Source organism: Diabrotica undecimpunctata, chromosome 10, assembly GCF_040954645.1.
Source record: "Diabrotica undecimpunctata isolate CICGRU chromosome 10, icDiaUnde3, whole genome shotgun sequence".
Classification (NCBI taxonomy): domain Eukaryota; kingdom Metazoa; phylum Arthropoda; class Insecta; order Coleoptera; family Chrysomelidae; genus Diabrotica; species Diabrotica undecimpunctata.
This window is the reverse complement of record NC_092812.1, coordinates 43,814,201-43,834,310: the sequence shown is the minus strand read 5'-3', so window position 1 is coordinate 43,834,310 and position 20,110 is coordinate 43,814,201. Positions and strand designations below refer to the sequence as shown.

The 20,110-nt window shown below is 34.2% G+C and overlaps 1 protein-coding gene across 1 annotated transcript; it reads right to left on the bottom strand.

Annotated features, from left to right (window-relative positions):
• Positions 1–987: 987 nt before the first annotated feature.
• Positions 988–13,821, bottom strand: LOC140452067 (mediator of RNA polymerase II transcription subunit 30-like). The gene is made up of 4 exons (XM_072546109.1): positions 13,340–13,821; positions 12,776–13,075; positions 2,897–3,105; positions 988–2,190 (listed from the first exon to the last, which is right to left on the bottom strand). The coding sequence occupies exons 1-4, from the start codon at positions 13,392–13,394 to the stop codon at positions 1,825–1,827; spliced, it is 930 nt and encodes a 309-aa protein (XP_072402210.1). The 5' UTR covers positions 13,395–13,821; the 3' UTR covers positions 988–1,824.
• Positions 13,822–20,110: the final 6,289 nt, after the last annotated feature.

The window sequence follows — 20,110 nt, the reverse complement described above, 5'->3', positions numbered from 1 at the left end:
TTATTGCTATTTGTTATGACTATCGGGAAGTGGTTATTTTTCTTACTTAAAAACACTCAACAAAAACAACTAACGTGTTTTTTTTTTGGGGCTGGAACGGATTAATCACATTGCAGATAATTTCAATGGGGAAAATTGATTTGACATACGAGCAAGATTACGGAACGAATTACACTCGTATGTCGAGGTACCACTGTATAGGGAATGCCAATACCAAACGAAATGGCATAAAAAATACACCGGAAAATGTAATAAAATGCAGGGTGTTTTATTTAAAGTAAACAACTTATATATAATTTAAATTGTGCATGTTGGCGGCTAAGTTTGAAACACCCAGTATGAAATATAAATGAAGTGGACATATGAGTTAACGAGCACGCACTTGTTGTTTATTGGTTACAATTTCACGTTACTAGCCTCGTTATTAATGGATATATTGTTATTTAATGTAGACTAGGATTGTTTCAAAATTTTGAAAAAAAATGGAATATCTCCAATACTTAATTTTTGGGAGAGGATATTGTGCACAAATTTTATCTAAAATTTCATGTAGAATTTGAAAATAAAATAAAAAATATAAGTTGACGTATACTTCCGGTATGATCGGAAGTGCCACATTCAGGACAACCTATTTCAACCCAGCGTCATCCAAAACTTACAGCTTCGCAATTCCAGATTTTTTACATAACTGTATCCGCCATTATTTTTAATCAAAACTTGTCGCAGCACACCATGTATAAATAGTAAACAAGTCAAGAAATCAGAAGACTATATTCTTCAAACCGAAAAGGATGCCGCAAAGAAAGAAAAACTCACCAAGAGAATATAAACAAATTCTGGACGAATCGGACTATATACATAGTTCTACGCTGCCAAATGCCTTTCTAAAACCACATTTTGTCAGCATTTGTCCACTTCAATAGTAAGTATTCTTCTTATGAATATTATGTTTAGAAATAGGAAAAAAGAGTATTTACGAAAACAAAACAAAATCTAGTTTTTTATTTACTAACAAAAGGCCAAAAATATTAATAAAACTACAAATTAATATAATATTTTAGACATCTTAACAATAACAAAAAACGTAATACATATGGTTTAGTGGATAATGGCATTAAAATTAATTTTAAACATAATAATTATGAAGTAATCGAAAAGTCGTTAAAGTAAAAAATAGGTACATTTAGCTGATCAATTTTCAGTGTTTATTTTCTATAGAATATGGTCCACTTAAGGCAATTACATTTGATAACAGCCTTGAAAAGTTTCAATATTTATATTATTGGCCAATAATGGTAAAAAATGACCTTTTTCGACTATTTGCTGACCTAGGTGGCACATACAGGCATAAAGATCTATAAATATATTTAATATATAAGGGCCAGCAAGGAAGAAGACTTTAAAAATTGATCTGAATATTAGGTATTAAGATATAGATATATTTAACAAAATTAATTAAAACTGTGGGAACATAATAATATAAAAACTAATAAATTAATGTTAACCGATAAGGCCACAATAGCACAAAAATTACCAATAATTCATGTCAATTACATATGAGGTTCCAAAAAAATTGAGGTTTATATGTAGCTGGCTAAGTGCTACTACGAACATAGTCGTTCATGTTATAAGTCCTTGAAGATTGTAATAAAAGTTTTGCCCTAGACAATTAATTAAAACGTTTTGTTGGTATAAAATAATTACATTTTTGGCACTCGCCCTTTTATTAACTGATCAGTCCGATTACTGTAAGTGAAATTTGGTTGATTTAACTACAAAACAAGTTTGTTCTAAGCCTAAGCTATGCTATTGCATGGAGAATTGCTATGACTTCCTCATAGTAAGCATTGTATTGATCTCCCAAATAATACGTCTCAAATGATCTATAACCTCTTTTAGTTGTTTGTTTTTTAAGATAACCTGCTCCATCACTTCCTTGCTCTCATCACAAGCTGTCCGGTATGCTTCAGAATTCTTCTTCTCGTCGTGTTTCGGATCTAGTTCGTCTTTAAACGGAATCAAACTTTCGATATGTGTGTATTCCATTCCTTGTAGTTGGCAAATTTCATTGCATTTTTCGTATATCAAACGCAGTCTTTTGAACAGTACTCTAATTGTGCGTAGAAGTTCTTGAACCTTGGCCTTCTTTTCGTTGCTTGTGTTAAGGGATTGGGGAGTCCCATTAGGAGGCTGAAAAATACTAATCACTATATAAAAGTTAAAAAAAGAAGTTATTGTGACTTCTATATAAGAAGTGAAAAGTTCTTAAATTGCATTGAAATTATAAGTATGATGACAATGAAATTAAAATTATGAGTAAAATGAAGAATAAATTAGGTTCATTTAAATGCACAACGGAAGAAGGCAGACCAGGGCTCACGAAGAGTTGTAGCGCCAAGTAATGATGAACTATACGTTTATTAATAACAAAGATGCTCTGTAGTGCTCTTTTGGTAGTTGCCTTGTTTGTTTTTTCTATTTTAACATAATCGTTATCCCCTTCCCTTTCTTTAACGCATCGCACGTTCCAATCGGATCAATAACAACGGAGATATCGAGATTCCCTTTTGGCAATGCTGCGATGTTTGTTTTTTTCCATCATTGTGCTAGTTATCCTCTCCCATTTTCAACGAGACCTCATACGTCACGATCCGTCGAGACGTTCTCAAACTGTGCCACCTATTTGCGTAGCGGTGACGGTCGCAAAAATCTGTCGCGTATTCAATGCTTTTTCCCCATCCAAAAAGTGTACAACGTCGCTAAAGAAGTTTTCACTTCAAAAATTACAAAAATTGAAAAGGTGATTGTTGATTCTTGTTCAGGTATATGTAAATAACAATCAAGAGAACCATCTTAACCTGAACCCAAATAGAATCTGTTTTGCTTGTCTACTAACCTGAATCTGTTTCAAGGTCTGAAATACTTCCTGTGTTCTACTAATAATATCCTGAACAGTCTCTTGCCCCAATCTACACAAAGAAGCAGTATTGAACTCCTTGGCTTGCTGTTGTTGTTGTTGCTGTTGTACAGGAACTGATGGGGGTGTTGGGGCAACTGTTGGAGTTTGTTGAGGCATTTCATGGTGATTCAAAGCAGGAGCAAATTCTGTAAAAATATAATTTGTTGTTACAATTTACTGGCATTTGGTTTGTCAACATCGATATAGTATACGAATACAGGGTAGGTCTTAGTTAGCTGTTCACACACATTTACAAACAAATTTTGTTACTGTAAAGACTTATTTGTATGAACACCCCAGTCAAGGAAGAAAAAAAGCTAAAGAATCTTATACAGATATTTGAAGGTTCTAAAAGGTATATGAGGGGTAGCTGATAATCCATGAAGACGTACAGCTGATTTTGCTTTGTTTTTTTAAAATATCTTAAAAAAGAAAAAGATATTTTTTGAATATATTTTTCTCTTAAAATTTCAGAGAAACATTTATTAGATAAGAACATTTTTATAATAATTCTTTTTGAAATATGTTAGCAGCAATTTTATTAAATAAACTAATTTTATTTGGTGAGTTAACAAAAAATTTTTTTCTTTCTAGTTCAACTTTGTAAGATATTTTGTATTTTTTAGCAACTCTTGATAATAATTGTAAACACAATTGAAAGCTCGAGATAAAAAATAGTAAACCAATAGCTCCTTTTATTGACTCCAATCCATCCAAAACATATATATATATATATATATATATATATATATATATATATATCTAAAGAAGTAACTGAAGAATGGAAAGAGTATTTTAGGGACCTTCTAAACATCATACAGGAAAGAAGAGATTACACAAAGAAGAGATCTATATCACAGCGGACATGCCCGTCAAAAATCCCTCCATTGAAGAAACCCAAAAGGCCCTAAATAAGCTGAAAAATCACAAAGCGCCGGGTACGGACGATATACCAGCAGTACTTCTGATATATGGGGGAGACGCACTACATCGCCAAATCCACCAGCTAATAACGCACATATGGTTAGAAGAAAGGATACCAGCACGATGGAAGGAAAACATAATAGTGCCCATCTACAAAAAAGGGGACAAAACAAAATGCGCGAATTATAGAGGAATTTCACTCCTAAACACGGCATATAAAACCCTCTCAAACATCATTCTTAGTAGACTAATCCCTTATGCTGAAAATGTCCTAGGCGAATATCAAGCCGGTTTTAGGGCAAACAGATCAACAATAAATCAACTATTCACGCTGAGACAACTTCTAGAAAAGGGTTGGGAGTATAACAGACCCATACACAATCTTTTCATAGACTTTCGACAGGCATATGATAGCGTAGAAAGAAGCCAAGTATGGAATGCCATGTCGGAGCTCTCAATACCAAAGAAACTCATTCGGATGACCAAAGTCTGTATGGAGGGTGGAATATCTAAAGTACGTGTAAATAATAAACTGTCTGGCAGCTTTGAAATCAACAGTGGACTCAAACAGCGTGATGCGTTATCTCCACTACTTTTTAACCTTGTATTAGAGAAAGTCATGAGGTCGGCCGAAATAAAAACAGAATTGCTATCGGTTCAAGGTCCCAAGCTATTACTCGCATATGCAGATGACATAGATCTCGTTGGAGACTCCATCCTGTCCACGAAAGACATCTTCAACAAGGTGGAAGGAGCAACAAGTGAAGTAGGGCTGAAGATTAATGAAGAGAAGACGAAATATATGTGTATAAATAGAACGACACGAAGAGACAGAATAGGACAAAATTTGACGATCAACACCTTCAATTTTGAAAGAGTACAACGATTTACAACGTAAATGGAGTTGTCTTTTTTGCCGATTAAGCCATCGAAATGTAAAACAGAGTTAAAAAAATGAGATTTAAGATTAAAAAGTTTGTCATAGCAAAAACAGAAAGGTATGCCGAACAACTAAAAAAAGTAAAGAAGAGGGCTAAGGGCTTGGAAAAGAAAGTATATGGAGGATAAAGTAAAGCATATTGAAGAAAATTACAAGAAAAACGAAATAAAAAATTTCCAAAGAGGTAAAATACATTAAAACTGGGTACCAGGGAAGTACGATGGATGTAAAAGATAAGCACGGAAACCTGATAGTGGACGAAGACCAAATATGTGAAAGATGGAAAGAATATTTTGAAGAACTTCTAAATGACGGAGTGACTACTGAAGAAAATTATAAACTCCAAATAGTAGTAGAAGAAATACCAAAGCCCACAAGAGAAGAAATTGAAGAAATAATAAAAGATATGAAACATCAAAAAAGCCCCGGTGAGAGCGGCATTGTAGCAGAGAACTTAAAATATGGAGGAGAGGCTTTAAGAAACCAACTTCGTGAGCTAATAGTAGAAGTGTGGGATGCCGAAGAAATGCCTCAAGAATGGAACAGGTCCATTATAATTCCTATACACAAAAGGGAGATAAAACTGAATGCGCAAACTATAGAGGAATATCCTTGTTAGAGGTAATATACAAAGTGCTTGCCATACTAATTAAAAAACGATTAAAAATATATGTGGAGAAGAATCTAGGTGAATACCAGGGAGGATTTAGCAAGGGAAGATCAACAACTGTTGCTTTCTGCACATACGACGACCTTTATATAACATTTAAAGCCATCAGAAATGAAGAGATTATATATGTTCAATCTTTAACTGGCTGGTTTCTCCCTTTCATATTGGGTATTTATATTACCAATAGAAAAATAATAACGAGTAGACTATATAAAAAACTCTATTGAGAGACAAGTAAAATCAAAAGACAAATATACATAAATATACATACATTCAAATATAATACACAACCCAAACCGCCCGTCTACAAAAGAAATTTTGAGTAGGGGAGAGGGGGGCAAGTTGTTACACGGGCAAGTTGTTACACAATTATTTTAAAACGCAGCAAGTATCATGAGTTGCCGATATTTTATGGAAAGTTGGGTCAACCGACCCGTCATCTGTGAACGGATATTGATACTCAAGTCAGACATCCATCATAGTGTTATTGCTTAGAATGTGGTTTCGGGTCTAAAACTGTACCGTTGTCAGGTGGCTTTTGTTTTTATTTGTGAGAAATTGGTAAGTAGTATAAATATGTGTATTATATAGTTTTGAAGCGTATATATTTCTCGTTATTGGCATGCTATTGTTAGTAATTGATTCTCAATATTTACCAAAAAACGTTGACTTAACCTCATTTCGTACACGTGGGGCCAGTTGTTACAATAATCTGGGGCCAGGTTGTTACTGTAACAACTTGCCCCGAACACGTTAATGTAAGAATATATCGAAATACCTACAATGGTTACAATATGGTTACCATAATTTATGATTTCACTAAAAATCCAATATTATGATCACCCATATTTTGTAGATAGTAATTTGTTTGTAATGAATAGCATACCTACCTACATTTATTTTCGCAAAGCATGTTAAAAACACAGATTAGGTTTTATTAAATTTTTCTATCATGAAATTGTTTTGGTTGTTTTCAGATAGCTTAACATGGTGCGAACGTATACCAAGAAAACCACAAGGGGTATTTTTCCAACCGAACAATTTGAAAGGGCGGCGCAATCGGTTTTACAAGAATACTTGTCAATTAGGGATGCTGCTACTCGCTATGGAGTTAATTTTATGACATTGCACCGCTATATGAAAAGAAAATCAAACTTAGGTGCTGAAAACAGTAACAAGAACTTAGTCGGCTACGCTACGGCCAGAAAAATATTTAACAATGCTGAAGAAGAGGAACTTGCCGAATATACTGAGCATTCTGCTAAAATTTATTACGATCTTACAACTTCTGATTTGCGAAAATTTGCATTTCAATATGCAACAGCCAACCAAATATCTGTTCCGGAAAATTGGAAGGTTAATGAAATAGCTTCCAGAGACTGGCTATATGGATTTTTGAAGAGGCATCGAACTTTATCAGTCCGGACACCTGAAACTACTAGTATGGGTCGAGCTACCGCGTTTAATCGTCATAATGTGTCACAGTTTTTTAACAATCTCGGCGAAGTTTATGATAAATATAAATTTGAGCTCCAAGAAGTGTACAATATGGACGAAACTGGACTTACAACTGTCCAAAGGCCTACAAAAATCATTGCAAAAAGGGGAACTAAGCAGGTAGGTGCTATCACATCTGGAGAAAGAGGTCAACTTGTTACCTTGGCATTAGCTGTCAACACAACTGGAAATTTTGTACCTCCATTTTTAATATTTCCGAGAAAGAAATCCAAAGATGTTATGGTAGCCAATGGACCTCCTGGTTGTGTAGGTGCATCTCATTCCTCTGGATGGATGACATGTGATAACTTTTTGTTGTTTATGAAACATTTCGTCCAGTTTGTACGATGTAGCAAAGAGAAACCCGTTTTGATGGTATTAGATAATCACGAGTCTCATTTGTCTATTCCGGTGTTGAATTTTTGCAAAGAAAATGGAGTGGTTCTTTTAAGTTTCCCGCCACATACATCACACAAGTTTCAGCCGCTTGATAGGACGGTATTTGGCCCACTTAAAAGATATTTTAATAGTGCTGCAGATGCATGGTTAAGATCTAATCCCGGTAAAGTAATGAACATTTACGATATACCTATCGTTCTTAAAGATTCATTTCCTCTTGCTGTTACACCTCTCAATATACAAAAAGGATTTAGTGTGACAGGAATTTGGCCATATAACAGGGAAATTTTTCAAGATGATGAATTCTTGCCTGCAGAGGTAACAAATAGGCCAATAACAGAAAATATAAACGCAACAGTAGTCATAGATCCGGCACCTATTGGCACCGAAACACATAGAACTCCTTCCCAACAGCAACCTTCTACAAGCACAGATTTTAACTTGGCGATAAATGAACCTGTCGATTCACCTACTCATATAACGCCCCAGGAGTTGAAGCCTTATCCAAAAGCAATGCCAAGGAAATCCAAAGGGGGTCGGAAGAAAAGAACTTCCGCTTTTTTGACTGATACTCCCATTAAATCAGCTTTGGAGGAGGAAGAAAACGCAAGACAAAGAAAAAAAAATGTGGGGGCAACCAAAAGAAACATATCAGGTGAATCAAGAAACAAGGTAAAAACTACTGTTAAAAAATGTAAGAAACCGTAAGAGACCGTCATTACCAAAAACACCTTCAAAAAATCAGATTCTGAAAGCTCGGAAGAGGATGAGGAATCGACGTGTCTGGTATGTTTAGCTCCATTTTCGAAGTCCAAAAACGAAGAATGGATTCGGTGCATTGTGTGTCAAAAGTGGGCACATATTGCTTGTGGAAAAGACGATGATTTTTATATTTGTATTCACTGCTCGTCCGATAGTGACTAGTTTAACATTCTTGTAAAATCTGAACAGGTTTGTTCAGATTTTCATTTTTTATTTTATTTCATTTTGTGTTATGTTTATAATATTTTTTGTAGCTAAGCAAGAGTTCTTTCTGTGACCACTAAATAATGTTGTGGGAAGTTTTTAGAATTTTTTTTTCTATTGTAACATCTTACCCCATGCACTGTAACAATTTGCCTCATAGTGGGGTATGTTGTTACAATTTACAAGTTGAGTTAAATTGATAATAACAAAATGTTAAATATGATTTTTTAAATAAATTAAAATTAACATTATTTGTGTAAATGTATCAACTACCTTAATCCGATTTTAGTTTTCATATAAAAGATCTACTATTGCCCAAATAAATAATAGAATCAATTATGTAACAACTTGCCCCCCTCTCCCCTAAGTATGCTAAATATGTTACAAGAAAGAACAATGACTTTAACAGCTGATTTCTACTTAAATATAAAACAAAGAAATATAATGATTTTAAACAAAATGCAATAGAGAAGGAAATAATTATATTATACTATAAGCAATTTTAATGTAATATTTATACACATATTAATAACAATCAGCAACAAGTAAAATATAAAAAAGTTTAAAATGTATAAAAGCAAGAAAGTAAAATGTTCAAAATAAAGTTTAATTAAAAGATTCAAAATCGCGACACAATAAAATATTAAATAGTTTAGAACAACTATACGATTTAGCAATAAATGTAACTAGGCAATATACAAGTAACCCATACCTGTCATGGAAAAGCAAACAATGCAATTGGTATATAATAAAATATGTACTTAACCTCCAAAATGCTACCATGTAGCGAATACCCTGTCTTCTTGACAGGTCAGACAGTCTCAGAAGAATTCGAAGTGAAAAAAGGTGTTCGCCAAGGAGACTCGTTGTCTACCTTGCTATTCAATATAGTTAGTTAGAAAAAATTGTAAGGGTTAGTGGGATAAATAGCTCTGGCACCCTTTTACACAAAGAGCATATACATTCGCATACACTGATGATGTGGTTCTCATTGCAAGAAATGGCAAGTATGACAAAAAGACTGATTCAGGAAAGCTCTAAAATGGGACTAAAAGTTAATATTAATAAATCCAAGTACATGGAAATTTCTAGCAAAAAAGGAATAAACACCAGGGGCTGCTTTAAATTGGAGGTGGAGGTTGCATCAGTTATAGAATTCAAGAAGGTGGATGGATATATGTACTTAGGTACTCTTATTGTTCAGACATGTAAGGAAGAAACTGAAATCAACCTGAGACTTACCAAAAGCAACAGATGTGCTGGAGCCATGAACAAAATAATTAAGGCCAAAGATATATCTCGTAATACAAAAATAAGAGTATACAAAACTATAATTAGACCCACAATGCAGAGAGATGGACTATGAAAAAAACCATACAGACAGATTGGAAGCATGGTAAAGAAAGATGATTCGCAGAATGTTTGGTGGAAAAGTAATAGAGGAAGAATGGAGAAGACGAATTAATGTAGAAGTGAACCAATTGTATGCTAACACTACAATAACTAGCTAAGTAGTAAAAAAATAGATTAAAATGGCTTGGACATCTAGAAAGAATGCAAGGTAATAGACAGGTCAAAAATATTGGTTGGAAAGTACCTGAGGCAAAAAAAAGAGAGGAAGACCAAGAAAGAAATAGAGAAATGCAGTGATGAAAGATGCCAGAAATATGGGAATCAGAGATTGGAAGCTGACAGCTAGGAACAGAAAAGATGGAAATTCTCCATCCAGCAATGAGCCAAAAAGGCATGTTAACGCTATACATATGTTATTTATGTAAATATGTAATAATCATTTTGAATTAACAATAAATTAATAAAATACATTTAATTGTTTTATTTAATTTTATAGTTTTTTTTAACAAAATAATACATTTTATTATAATGGCATTTAATGAAGATAAGTAGCTAATAAGTATAAATAATATTTTTTTAGTTCATCCTTCCACTTTTCCATGAAGGTACTTTATGAGTACCATCACTTTAAACAGATAACTTTTTACTCCTTCTCAGTATATACCATCTATATAATGAATCAAAAATTTAGATCTTCGTTGTAGATGTTAATAAACAATGGAAATAATTTAAAGAAAAAAAAAATGATCTTGTTGCCTATTGGTCATTGACAGTTTTTTTGGGAAAGTGTGTTTTTTCGCCAAGTTTTCATTGAGCCTACTTACAAGCGTGTGACATAAAAAATGTCCAAAGTTGTTATAAATGTTTATAAACTAAATAGTCAGCCCTTTTTCAAACATATTGCTTACTAACAAATTTAATAAAATGTTGCAGTTCATTTAATATACCCTTAAAATCAACCCTTATAAAATCGATTTCGATTTACAGACTACCTCTAGGAAGACTGTCTGGGCAAGTACAGTGATTTAAGTAATGGCTCTCCGGAATAAACAAATTGAATAACTTATAAACTATTTGATAAATCTATTTGAAATTTAACACACTTTAAGAACTCATTAACTGCCACAATTTTAGGTAGTTACATTAAATGTCATTATGCAAAAAGAAAGTCATTAACATTTATAAATTACCACAAAATTAATGGTTTTTTTTTGCAACTATCTTGGTGAATTGATTATGTATTTTAATTTAGAAACTCGCAAATTGAAAAACTTTTTAATATCTACATACAATTTTTATTTGAACCATGTTTCTCTAAGCAGCATAATAGACGGCTTATAGGCAAAAAAGATTTTTTCACTTTTTAAGATTGTTTAAAACAAAAACAAAATCGTATACCTTTTAAAACCTTCAAATATCTGTATAAGATTTTTAAGTGAAATAAATTATTTTTCCTAGAGACTGGTGTAGATACACTAATGAAAGCATTGACAACACAATATCCAATAAAAGTTGTTTTAAAACAGATTACCTGAATGTTTTGAACACTTTTCGCTCTTATCTGAATTTTTATCAATATCTGTTGTTTTCAGTTCACAGATATTTTTGTCTGTGGTGTCTTTAATATATTTTAATTTTTTGGTACTTTTAATATCTTTAGACTCAGAACCCATTTTAGTAATATTACAATTATTTAAACTTTTCTAAATAACTGAGAATACATTTTTAATTAAAAGAAACAAGCAATTATTATTGTTTTAAGATTGTTTTTGTTTGCCTTTTTTTTATTAACTGGTTTACTAGGCTAAATAATATAAAGAGAAGAATTTAGGCCAGGAACTTAACATATTTATAGTTCATTTTTGATTAGTAAAAAATCATACAACTGGGATGATCTACACAGAAGCAGTTTTTTAGTAGCAAATATACAATATGCATAAAATTATTTAGTATTTACCAGATAATGCAGTATTATTAACTATTTTTATTGTGAATTAACCACAATGTCAGTTTGAAATATGTTTAATTTGATGTTTCAATTTTCACTTCAGATGTCTTTCTCAAAATGTAGGTTTCTGAAATGCATCATAAAATCAAAACAATGTACCCATTTTAAAATTAAATTTTGGTAATTACGAATAAAAATAGTAAATGATATTAAAATGCCACAAGAAAATAGCTTCAGAACAATATTATTATGATACAGTAGGTACTGATAACTGATAAAATAAAGAAATGCAAATAATCTTTTATGAAAATTAATGGGAAAATCCCAGTGGTTGGCTGTATACCAGCGTTTAAAAAAACATACAGAAGTTAAAACACTTCACCATTGTATTTAGGTATATAAAATAAACATGTAGTTAAAACTTTTACAAGTTTCGTCAAAATTTATACAGTAGCAGCATAACGTTTTCGATCTAATCAGATCATCTTCAGTGTCTTATGTACTTGAAGCTAACAATGAAATTAGATTTCTATTACATCCATATATGGGTTACATCTTTCCAAACTTAAATTATGTATTGACTCTAGGTCTATGACAATGGATAAATTTAAATTGTCAGTCTGTGTCGTCTTAACTGAGAAGAACCACGTGTTAAAAACCGAGCAGAGAGACATGTAGTTCCTCAAGTATTAAATTTATCCATTGTCATCGACCTAGAGTTAACACATGATTTAAGTTTGGAAAGATGTAACCCATATATGGATGTCATAGAAATCTAATTTCATTGTTAGCTTCAAGTACATAAGGCCCTAAAGATGATCTGATTAGATCGAAAACGTTATGCTGCTACTGTATAAATTTTGACAACACTTGTAAAAGTTTTAACTACATGTTTATTTTATATACCTAAATACAATGGTGAAGTGTTTTAACTTCTGTATGTTTTTTTAATCTTTTATGACACCATCAAAAGCAAAACATTGATTATAGAAGAAAAATATGGAACCTACATGATAAAAATGCCTTGCAAAGGAAAAGGGTACTGTTTACAATAAGTCAGCCCAAATATAAGAGTTTTAAAACTAAATTCAATATTGTAATATTTTCATTTTTTCTTACCCATGGGTCTTGACTGCATAGGTATTTGTGTAGGAGGTTGATGAGGCCCCATTTGCCCCCCATTCATTGGACTGCTCATGTTGTAGTGCTGGTTCATCTGACTTAACATTGGCGAGCCTCCATTCATACTGGGATTCATTGGCGTCAAGGTCCCATTCATTGGATTGCTCATTTGTGATACCATAGGACTACCCATTGGATTTGACAGTTGAACTGGCATCTGCGTTGGCATAGCATTCTGCATACCCCCTGGAGCCATCTGGGTTTGCATTGGTGATGGTCCAAATGAACTACGCATTGCTACAAGAAAAGAATATATTCTTTGATTAGAAAATATATTTTATATTTTTTGAATGTATGACATTTATCCGCATATGAGGCTCCATGATAAAAATGTAAAATAATAACATATTGGAACACAAAGATAAAAGTGTATGAGAAGAATATCATATTTGGGAGTTTGTGTTCCAAGCTAGGGAAACAAAATATTTATAATGCAGATTATTAACATATATTGTAATATTATAATATTGTAATATATATTTGTATTACAAAAGAACTTACCAGCAGGCTGAGAATTATTCAAATTTTGCATAAAATGATGTGGAGGAGCTGCCATTATTAGATTCAGAAGAAATAATTGTTATTAATAGTTCTCACAATTTCTGGCTTCACATCTAAATATCTAGAAACTCCATAAAATAGTACTACTCCAACGCAACCATATATAATAAACAATTCTATAGTTTCCTTTTCACTATTAATAGTATTTATTTCTGTGGCTAGTGTTTCAGCCAAAACAATTACTGAATTAAGATCTATCATTTAGAATGATTTTTTTTATTCCAACCTGAGTTTTAAAAATTGTCTAAACGTCGGAGTTTGAACTGTTTGACTTTAAAATGGCTATACTTTGACAATATCAATAATTTTTAGTACTTAATACCTCGACAAAACAGCTATTTGCCTAATATTATTTTGACTTGTGACAAATAACAAATAGGTTTCCATATTTCATCCAATTGCAAGCAAGTAACGACCTGGGGACCTGTCAAAGATATGCTCATGCGCACCATAACCTTCCGGACTATAAAACCAAAAAAATAAAACTCTTGAAAAGAACAATGCTGTGTTGTCACTTTTACCATTTTTCTTTATATTACTGATAAAGGTTCTGAAAATGTTTTCAGTGACATGTTTAAATTAAATAATGTATTTATATGGGATTAAACCACAATTGATTTGTAATTTTTTTTATTAACATCTAAGATGTTTTACAATCTGTTTCACAATAAAAACAATAAGTAAAATTGTTTGTCTTTACAATGTCAGAGAGATGTAAGGTCCAGGACCAAAGCATCATAACACAAACATTAGCTTATTTACGGTGGGATGCGCACATACACAAATATGCGAACACGAATACTAAAAACGGCACAGAACACAATGGCTGGGCGCTGTTGAAGGTGTAGCTTCCACTACTGTAGGCACTATCAGGAACGGTTTGGTAGGTCCAAGGGATCATACCCCTTTAATCTCTTCGCTTGTTGGTTGTGGAGAAGATTGTATGCCAGGGTGTTAGAATGCACGCGCAATCTGTTTTGATATTGTTCAGAAATTCTTTTGCACTCTTCAGAGACTGTTAGTACCTGGAGATCTCTATGTAAGGCGTCAGTCTGAATATACCAAGGGGCATAAGAGATTGTTTTAGAGTTTTAGATTAAAATCGTTGTATTTTCATAACATTAGATTTGCTAGCTGATCCAGAGACCTGCGAAGCATATGACCAACCGGGTTTTATTATAAATTTGTATATCAGCAGCTTGTTGTCGATCGATAGGTGTGAGTTTTTTCCCAGCATCAAGTAAAGTTTTCTGTATAAAATTCCTAGTTGTAGTCTTTTCGTCCATTAAACCATTCATTAGTTTTGTTTAGATGTAGTTGCAGTATCTCTGATGCTATTAGGGGATACGGGGTAGTACCTAAGTTTGATAGTAATTTGTGCGATATTTAATGAGACTACACCATCATTTGACAAATCTTATGTTTATTTATTTATTTCTTTACAAGGAAAATATAGCTACAGTTATAAAAAACAAACGTTTCTGAGAAAAATGTGCATTACAAAAATAAAGGGAAATTTCTCATTCTGCCCCACCCCTCGGGGCACAATGGGGTGTCCCGTACTATAGCTAATATCATTGGTAAAGTTCACAGACGAGAATCATCGTCACTATCTAAACCAGCACATGCTAGATGTGCCCATTTCTTACAAATGCTACAAGAACACTAGCCTTCATTGGACTTAGAGTAGTAATCACAGCAATACAAGCAGGTCGTATCTTCTTCTTTTGCGCTATCTTCGGATTCAGTTTCAGATATTTTTTGTTTCTTTGCCTTAGTTTTAACCCGTTTGTTCTTATTTTCTTTCCTTTTTGTTGAGTTTCAATTTCTATGGGTTTGTTATTCCATCATTTTTAAACATTAATCTCTGTTTAATTTTTTTCTCTTTAGCTTCCTTTATACCTTGCATCTTTTTTAAAGATTGTTCCACTTCAACCTTATAAGATGAGGCGGTAAGGGCAGCAGTCTTTCCACGATTTTTTACAGCTCTTTTTGTTTCGGCTTTAACTTTTGGCAACGGAATTAGGTCTCTTGGCGACGTGACTGAAAAATGTGTGCCGGCATTAGTACAAACAGGGGAATCGGGCATCCAAAAACATCCGGGTTTAGGGACATTCACTGGTGGGGGAAGATTTTCGTCAATTGTCGGTACGGATAAATTATTTTTGACAGGATTATCAACTACGGATGTGGGATGAACATGGGGTGAGGAGAAATGCTTCTATACTGGTGTAGTTGGAGTTGAGTCAGTTGTCTCTGGCATAGCCGGCGATGTTTCCTGGATTGTACTGCCAACAGGATTTTCCAAGGGAATATCTGTTGTTGCTGATGGTAGAAAGTCATCATCGGTGAATTTGTTCATATTGGATGGCCAGATACCAGATTTTTCAAAGCCATTAATGGCAGTTCTCATGTTTGCTGCACTTAAGAAAGCCTGGCCAAACAGTGTTGATATATCGAAAAGCTGAACCACTTTCCCTGGATGCGACCTGAGCCACTTCCTTATTTCATCCTCATACAAGCTCAAGGGCTTCATGAATGCAACGTCCAATGGTTGAATTTTGTGAGAGCAATAAGGAGGGAAGCACAATATTAACACACCATTGTCACGTGCTAGATCTATTGCGGCCAAGTTCTTTGTGTGAGACGTATGCCCGTCAAGAAGTAACAGAACTGGGTGTTCTTTTATCGCTTTAGAAAACAGAATGGACTGTTGTAGCCATTTTACGAAAATATCTGCAGTTATCCAACCAGAGTTGCTAACTTCAGCCCAGCTCCCTTCCTGGTGGGAGACCTGTTTCTTTTTTCACGGAAATATTAACATTGGGGGCATATAAAATCCGGCAGCTGAGCAACATATTTCGGCTGTGACAGTGGTGCCTCTTTCAGCAGAACTTAAGACATCTACTTGACGTTGTCCTTTAACAGCTATTATTTTCGAAAACTGCTTGGGAACCACGCTAATACCCGTTTCATCACAGTTGAAAATTTTAGTGGCATCTAATTCGTGCTTGTCCAGAATTTCATTAAGCAGATTAAAAAAAATCGATACTGCTACTCTATTGAATCCCGTAACCCGTGCTCTAGAAGTTGCTTCGGGTTTTCGTAAGCTTAAATCAGGGTGACGTTTGAAAAACCTTTACACCAGTCTTCTCCTGCCATTTCCGATGTTCTGTTGAAGTTCTGCTGGCAGTTATTCTTTTCTGCTAGCTGGTATGCTATTCGGCGAAACTCTTTCATAGTCATGCCGAACAGTTGTTTTTGCATATCTTTCAGATAAACGACAAGCTCAAGCTCTTGCTCAATAGTGAAAACAGTTTTATATTTTCCTGACGTTTTATCAATGACAGCGTCTGGATTCTACCGTCTTTTCTGAACATATCGCCCCAGCGTTGATGATGGGACACCAAACTGATTAGACGCAGCCACATATCCCATTTGTCCACTGATAACCGCATCTACAGCTTGCTTCATAACATCGGTAGACCACGACTGCCGGGTGGTTTTCTTTTTGTAGTTACGTACCATCTGAGATCAATAACAAGTATAATCAATACGAGAATTTTAAACGAGAAAATACGAGAAGAAAAATATTTATCAATACTAAATATAATCTGGGGCGGAATGGGGTGTACCCCATTGTATCCCAGACGACCGTTCCCAGAAACATTAGTGTTATAATAGGTTATGTTTATTGGACGCTAGTCATTACTGCAGTTTTAGCTAAAAGTATATTGAAACAAACATGTAAGGTTAATTTCGAAAAAAAGAATAGTAAACAGTATAATTACCTTAGCGACACAACGAAAAAATTAGAATTTACAGGTTTCTTCTTTGATCTCCGATAAAACCCCAACCATGCGTACTCCCAGACTGACAACGACTACTTCATATGACTCGACGTGAAGAACTAAGCGTTTTGTGTGATATTCGCGCGTCTATGTCGTTTGTAGGTAATATTACGTCGGTTTCCCATTCTGCGTCGGTACCCCGTTCCACCCCGGGTTCACCTACTGGATTACTATGAGATGTTTAGAAAGCAGTATCATCTGCAAATGTTGCAAGCGTAAGGTTATTGCTTGTTGGTAATTCAGCCGTACATAACAGGTTCAAGATCGATCCAATCACACTACCCTGAGGTACACCAGATTTGATGGGGTAGAGTTTTGTGTGGGCTTCACTATACCTTACTAGATATGTTCTTTCTGTTAGGTATGATTTAAGCAGTTTGAAGTAAGTGCAAGGCAGGTTTTTCTTTAACTTGTATAGAAGTCCTGTGTGCTACACCTTGTCAAAAGCTTGAGAGGTATCTAAAAAGGCTGCAGTACAGTATTTCTTGTTTTCGAGACTAGTTCTTATTGTTGTGTATAATGTGTGAACGTGTTCCATTGTAGCGTGTTGGTTCATCATCATCATCAGTAGCTCGACAACCCTTTCTGGGACCTGGCTTGTTCTAGAATTTTCCGCCATTCTGTTCTGTTCCTTGCTTTGTTTTTCCAGTTGGTAATCTTTAGTGTTTTCAGATCTTGTTCCACTTGTTCCATGTATATAAGTGTGGGTCTTTCCTTTGACCTTCTCCCTACTGGTGTTTGCCTCATTATATGTTTTGGTGTTTCAGACTCCAACATCCGTTCAACATGACCCATCCAGCGCAGACGTCCGATCTTTATGGATGTTATGACCTTGGGTTCATTGTATGCTGTGTATAGTTCGAAAAGCGTGTTGGTTACTAAATCCGAATTGATGGTCAGGTATAAGACCCTTTTTGTCCAATATTGGCTTTACAATACAAGTTTTTCAAAAACCTTTGAAATGACTGGGAGTAAACTAATCGATCGGTATGAGTTGACATCTTTTGGATCTTTACCAGATTTTTGAATGAGTATAATCTGTGCCACTTTCCATCGCAAAGGAAAGTAGTGCAGACTTAACATAGCATTGAAGATCATTGTAATTATTCTGTAGCAATCATAGGTTAGTTCTTGAAGGATCTTACCTGTAATGAGATCGTATCCTGGCGCCTTGTTGGGTTTTATCTCATTTGAATATAAAAGAATAAAGTGGTTCTTCTTGTTCTACAGGCACTTCTCTGGTAAATGAACTAAATACTTTCGAAAGATGTTCTGCGAATGTCTCGGATTTCTCTGTATCTGTTCTTGCCCATTTACCTTTGGCATTTTTTAAAGGAGGTATGGCGTCTTGTGGCCCTTTTAATTTTCTCGTCGCTTTCCATAAAGAATAGTTTGTATCTTTGAACGGCGTGAGATTTTCTAGATAAGTTTGGATTCCCTTAATTTTTTTTTCTTTTAACAGATTTTTAAGTCTTCTGGTAATTCTGTTTAGGTTTGCTTTGTCAATAGGTGTCCGTGTGTTTTGCCGCTTTCTTCTTAGTTTTCTTTTCTCTTCAATCAAGATTTTTGCACTCAGAGAACAATTTATGCTTTCCTTCCATATTTTCTGTTCAGAAGTAGCACTCCATCCCGCCTTTTGTATGGAAATAGTAAGATATTGTACAGCATTTTCAATTGATTGTAATGAAAATAAATTTTACATTGTTTTGACTTTAGATTTCCAATGCGGAAATCGTTTTCAAAAATATAAATTTAGCAATTATGTTATCTTGTACATAGAATTGATAAAGATCTACTGGTTAACATATTTTTTAAATTTATAACAATTTTTAAAAGCGATTTCCGCATTGGAAATCGAAACAACAAAACAAATGTAAAATATAATTTTCATTACAATTGATTGTGGTTTAATCCCATAGGTATATCATTTAAATTATCATACCATCCGTTCAAAACAATAAAAAACCGGGAACTGATGAAATCCATGAAGAAATCTACAAATATGGAGGTGAACACCTAGTCAATCAAATCCACGAGATTATAGCAAGAAGAGGAAATATCTTAAAAATAGAACACCGATTCGCTATGCACACAAGAAGGGCTACCGTCCTAAATGATATAATAATATAGTGATAGGGTAAGGAAGGGTAATAGCGCTCGCCTCTGTAACTATGTTTAAAAAAATGTAACGTAGGAACACGCCACTTCGCGTGAAGCACGAGAGGAGGAGACCTCTAAAAGATAGCGATGCAAACGGATAATCAGCTATGTTATGCAACCGTGAAGTGCATTTCATAGAGCAAGGATGCGCTAAGGGATCCATGGGCTGCAAAGAACAACTTATCATCGACTCAGTCATTTCTAACCAGACATACACCAAAAAAAGAAACCTTTTTACTGCCTTCATTGACTACAAGAAGGCTTTTGATTCAGTACCGCATGAATGGCTTATAAATATATTAAAAATATATAAAGTCGATGATAATCTCGTGATCTTTTTGAAGCATATAATAGCAGAGTGGAAGACTAAAATTCACCTTCAAATACCTGGTGAAACCAATATCGAAACTGAAGATATCCCTATTAACCGGGGTCTTTTCCAGGGAGACTCGTTAAGTCCACTTTGGTTCTGCCTAGCGATGAACCCACTATCTCAGCTGCTGAACTCCACTGACTCAGGATTTAGCATCAAAATAACAACACTGTTGTGGCGAAGCTTAATCATCTGTTGTATATGGATGATTTAAAATTAATGGCTTCCACTCGAAACCACTTAGATCAGATGCTAAAAACTGTAGAAACTTTCTCAAATGATATTAGTATGCATTTTGGACTAGACAAGTGCCGTATACTAAATATA